At 49.8% G+C, this 4,844-nt stretch overlaps 1 protein-coding gene across 1 annotated transcript; it reads right to left on the bottom strand.

The window, feature by feature from the left end:
• Positions 1–972, bottom strand: LOC149914640 (olfactory receptor 14C36-like). Its single transcript, XM_090126469.1, has one exon. It carries the CDS (start codon positions 970–972, stop codon positions 1–3), a length of 972 nt encoding a protein of 323 aa, XP_089982595.1.
• Positions 973–4,844: the final 3,872 nt, after the last annotated feature.

Here is a 4,844-nt window from a genome sequence, read left to right as displayed (position 1 = left end):
CTAAGTTTTTGTAGTCTTGAGAGAGTGATGAAAATAGTTTTGATGGAGAAACAAAGTATATTGGAGTATTTTCCTGAGGGCATCCTTGAGCTCCAGGTTCCTCAAGCTGTAAATGAGGGGGTTCACTGCTGGAGGCAGCACCGAGTATAGAAATGACAGCACCAGGTCCAGGGATCGAGATGAGATGGAGGGAGACTTCAGGTAGGCAACCATGCCAGTGCTGAGAAACAGGGAGACCACGGCCAGGTGAGGGAGGCACGTGGAGAAGGCTTTGTGCCGTCCCTGCACAGAGGGCATCTTCAGCACAGCCCTGTAGATCTGCACATAGGAGAAAAGAATGAAAGCAAAGCACCCAAATGCTAAAGTGGCACTGACCTCAAGAAGCCAAATTTCTTTGAGATAGGACTGTGAGCAGGAGAGCTTGAGAATCTGGGGGATTTCACAGAAGAACTGATCCACAGCATTGCCTTGGCAGAGAGGCAGGGAAAACGTATTGGCAGTGTGGAGCAGAGCATGGAGAATCCCAGTGCCCCAGGCAGCTGCTGCCATGCTGGCACAAGCTCTGCTGTCCATCAAGGTCCCGTAGTGCAGGGGCTTGCAGATGGCAACGTAGCGGTCATAGGACATGATGGTGAGAATGCAATACTCTGCTGAGATGAAGAAGAAAAAGAAAAAGACCTGTGCAGCACATCCAGCATAGGAGATGGTCCTGGTGTCCCAGAGGGCATTGGCCATGGCTTTGGGGAGAGTGGTGGAGATGCAGCCCAGGTCGAGGAGGGCGAGGTTGAGGAGGAAGAAGTACATGGGGGTGTGCAGGCGGTGGTGGCAGGCTACGGCTGTGCTGATGAGGCCGTTGCCCAGGAGGGCAGCCAGGTAGATGCCCAGCAAGAGCCAGAAGTGCAGGAGCTGCAGCTGCCGCGTGTCTGCCAACGCCAGCAGGAGGAACTCGCTGATGGAGCTGCTGTTGGGCATCTGCAGTACTTCTGGGCACCACGACCTGTTCAAAGAGGATAAAAGTCAAGGACAAGTCTTTCTATGTGGGCTGTGTTCATTCATCTCCATGACGTGATCTACATTTCATGAGGTCAAATTTGCCATGAGGGTCTCTGCACTTTTAATCTCAATGAAGCAGACTTGTCCCTATGGTTACATGGAACCATGGTGGTGGTGTGGGGTCAGGCTTTCTTTTCAAAGTGTATCAGATAAAATCACTTCTAATGCAGAAGTGCTGGTCTGCATCTGAATGTTAATGCCAAAAATATGTGGATAAGAAATAGAAGTTCTAGGGATCACTTTTTCCTACAAATTCTCATCCTGCTCACCATGCCTAAGGAGTGTTTGCTGAAGTCTGAACAGCTGTAAGACCTGAGAGGCAAAGGGATTCACTGCTGCTTAGTGCAGAGTAAGGGGAGCTGACTGGGTTTCTTTCCAATTGCTCTGAGCTTGACTACTTAGCAGACGCAAGACGATTGCATTCCCATAAAGTTCTGAAGTCAGACCCAGCTCAGAAAACAGGAGTCCTCTGCCCATCACTGTGTATTCACCCTTTCTCAATGTACTTCAGCAGTGCCTCATCACCACACATCTTGCAAATGACCCCTAACACTGATTTCACCAACCCCACAGCATTTGCATATTGCATCTCTCTGCTTCTTCCCTTCACATTGATCACCTGACTAGGGGAAATATTTGCATCCTGAAGGTCAGCTCACGGTTCCTAAGGACACCTCAGTGAGATGTGTCCTACTGATGGCATCTCATTTAGGGAAAGCCAGCTCCTTCCCAGGCCAAGGGCTTCTGCACTTTTTCTCTCCAGGGAACAGTCTTGTCCCCATAGGGACAGGAAAATGTGGTCATGTAGGGAATGGTTTTCATTTCAAAATGTGTCACATGAAGTCAATTCCAATAGGGAGGTGCTTGTCAGCATCTGTGGACTCAGTGCCAGAAATATGTGGGTTACAAATGGAAGTTGCAGTGATAGTTTTTTCTGCACTCAGTGTGTCCATGGAGTGTTTGCGGAATTGAGAAATTCGGAGCACTTCTGCTGTACTCAATATGCATGCCTATGAGACCTGAGAGGCAAAGGGATTCACCTCTGCTTAGTGTGGAGAAAGGGGAGTTGGTTGGGCTTGTTACTAATTGCTCTGAGATTGTCAGTTTTGAAGAGGAATAATGATTACACTCCCAAAACATTGTGAAAAGAAGGCAGACGGAGCTGAGAGCAGAGGAATCCACTGCCCATCACTGAATATTCATCATTTCTCAACGTACTTCAGCAGTGCCTCATCACCACGCGTATTGCAATGGAAACCTAACATTCATTTCACCAGCCCCACAGCATTTCCTTGCATATTGCATCTCTCTGCAACTTCCCTCAAATTTGTTGTCCAGGCTATGGGAAAGATTTGCATTCTGAAGGTTGGGTCACGGCTCTGAAGGGCACCTCAGGGAGATGTGTCCTACTGATGGCATCTCATTAAGGGAAAGCCAGCTCCTTCCCAGCCTCACAGACTGCATTGCCCACAGCCCCAGGCAGTGGCTCTCAGCCCCTGTGCACTGCAGAGGGTGATGGACACGTGCCTGGGGAGATGCTGCTCTGCTCTGCTGGAGCTCTGCCTGCACAGGAGGTGGTTCACGCATCGGACCCCATGGTCATGTGGGCAGAAACGTTTCTAGGTGGGAGCTTGCTCAGAGGCAGGTCCCTGCAATGAAGGGGGTAATTCCCTGATCATATCTCTGTGGTCTGCAGATTTTCATCATGGGGGCTGTTTTCCTGCCATTTCCCAGACTGAGCATACAGACACCAGCCCAAACGCTCTGCATTCCTATTTACTGTCCAGAACCCACCCTGTTTGCAAGGCACTGTCTAAGTGCATGTTTATTTTTTCAAGTGAAAAAGGGATCCTAAGAGAACTCCCATGGCTTTATTGAAAGAATATATACGTTAAAGGAAAGCAGAGAGGTAAAATGCACTTTAGGGTTCTCTCTTGATGCGCCCTCCAGGCTGTGCGCTGATGCTGCAGCAGGTAAGCCCTCAGCTGTAACAACTCTTATTCCATGATAAAGAAACACAGAGTATATGCAGCTTGATCTCTACTGGGAAGTGCCAGATTTGGTGATCCCTGATGGAAAAGTGTTTGCATTACCTATGGTGAGAGACTTACCGTGTCAATGCTCCTGCAGTGAGGTCGCAGCCCGCTCACACCCCTTATATCCTGTAATCCCTCTCTCCTTTCTCTTCTATCTTCATGTCACCTGCAGAATGTGCCCCTAGTACTGATGCACAGTACACGGGAGCTGCTCTTAGTCAGAGCTGTGTCTCTGCAGCACTGCCCACTTGTAGGAGCTCCCTGTGTCCCAGGAGCTCAGAACAGCTCAGCAGCGGAGGATGTGATTTCTATCCTCCCAATGATCTCCCTGGAGATGTGCCTGGGTCTCCGTGGCCAAAAGCTCCTGAAAGACAACAGTGTCATGATTGTACTCTGAAATATGCTGAATTAACCACCAAATGCCCACTGGACAAGGACTAATTCCAGACATACTGTTAGTCCTTCATTGAGTGTTGCTGTAATGAAAAGAGCACACAGGCAATGACAGGGATGGGTAGACTTGCCCTTAGCAGGGCAGTGATCCAGCTGAGGCAGTGCTGGCATCTCATCCCTAGATGGAATCCCTATGGTGGAAATAGGTTTGAGATTTCTCTGATTCAGTTCAGATGTGCACAAGGAGTTGCCTGCATGTGAGCTCCTGCTCTGAGTCCTTGGTCCTCCAGAGGAGTGTCAGTTGCTCACACACAGACCCTGGGTGATGACCAAGGTGCCTGGGGTGCTCCCGGATGTGTGCTAGTGCTTGGGAAGTGTGTGGGAAATCCCTGAGACAGACACCTCCTTCCTGAGCATCAGCTGAGGGCCAGAGATGGAACAGAGCTATTCTTGGCCATCCTAAATGACAACAGACCACTGCGTTTAGGGCACTGGAGTATGTCTTTTTTACTCATCTCCAAGGAGCATGCAGAGTTATTCAGCTGACCAAATGGATGAGCTCTCAAAAGAAGAGGCACATCTTCCTGTGTTCTCCATCTGCTGCCTATTCTGGAGCTCAAGGCACTACAGAGCTGACACACATCTGTGTTCTTCACCTGAAGAAGCCTCAGTTTTCTATGTGCTCTCATGTGAATGACATCAGAAGCAGCCTAGTGTCATACCAGTTCCCTGGGCTGTCCAGCACACTCACATGCAGCTGCAAATGCAGCACAGGGCCTTCAGGAAAGCCATGCCCAGGAGTGTCCATGCTGCTTGGACAACTTGGCGCCCCACAGTGGGTCCCATGATTATGTGCCGCCTTCATAGATACCATGGATGCACTGAATCCAATAATGCCTCCTGAACAGGACGATTTCTTATATGGTTTTACACAAATGAGAACACCAATATGTGCTGGGCTAGAAAGCTTTGTACACTTGCAGGTCTGAGTTCTTGCTTGGATCACAGGGACGTGGTTTAATGGCTTCCACAACTGGACTGTAGCACAAGTCTTTATGATAGATGGATGAGGAGACAAGGAAGGGCAACTGCTCTCTGTGGGAGTGCACTGAGCTCTTCCTGGGGATGGCAGAGCAGCCAGGTCAGAGTGAATGGCAATGGCAAACCGAGGAGACCAGCAGTGTCTGCTCCTGGCTTCCTGATCAGGAAGAGCAAGTGGAAGGTGCCCTCTGCAGACAGATGGGAGCCTGATGTTGTCAGGCCCTTGTCCCCTTTGGGGGCCTTTTTCACTCCAGTATCTGCTGCAGGGACGGCACAGCAGGGCATACAAGATCCAGGATATCCTTGGACAGCGCAGCTGAC

Source organism: Phasianus colchicus, chromosome 29 (assembly GCF_987193195.1).
Source record: "Phasianus colchicus chromosome 29, bPhaCol1.hap1.1, whole genome shotgun sequence".
Classification (NCBI taxonomy): Eukaryota; Metazoa; Chordata; class Aves; order Galliformes; family Phasianidae; genus Phasianus; species Phasianus colchicus.
Note: the sequence above shows the minus strand (reverse complement) of the source record. Positions and strands in the feature narration are given on the sequence as shown.

Excerpts from the sequence above, each read along its gene's own strand:
- LOC149914640 (XM_090126469.1), bottom strand. The coding sequence starts at position 972 with ATGCCCAACAGCAGCTCCATCAGCGAGTTCCTCCTGCTGGCGTTGGCA.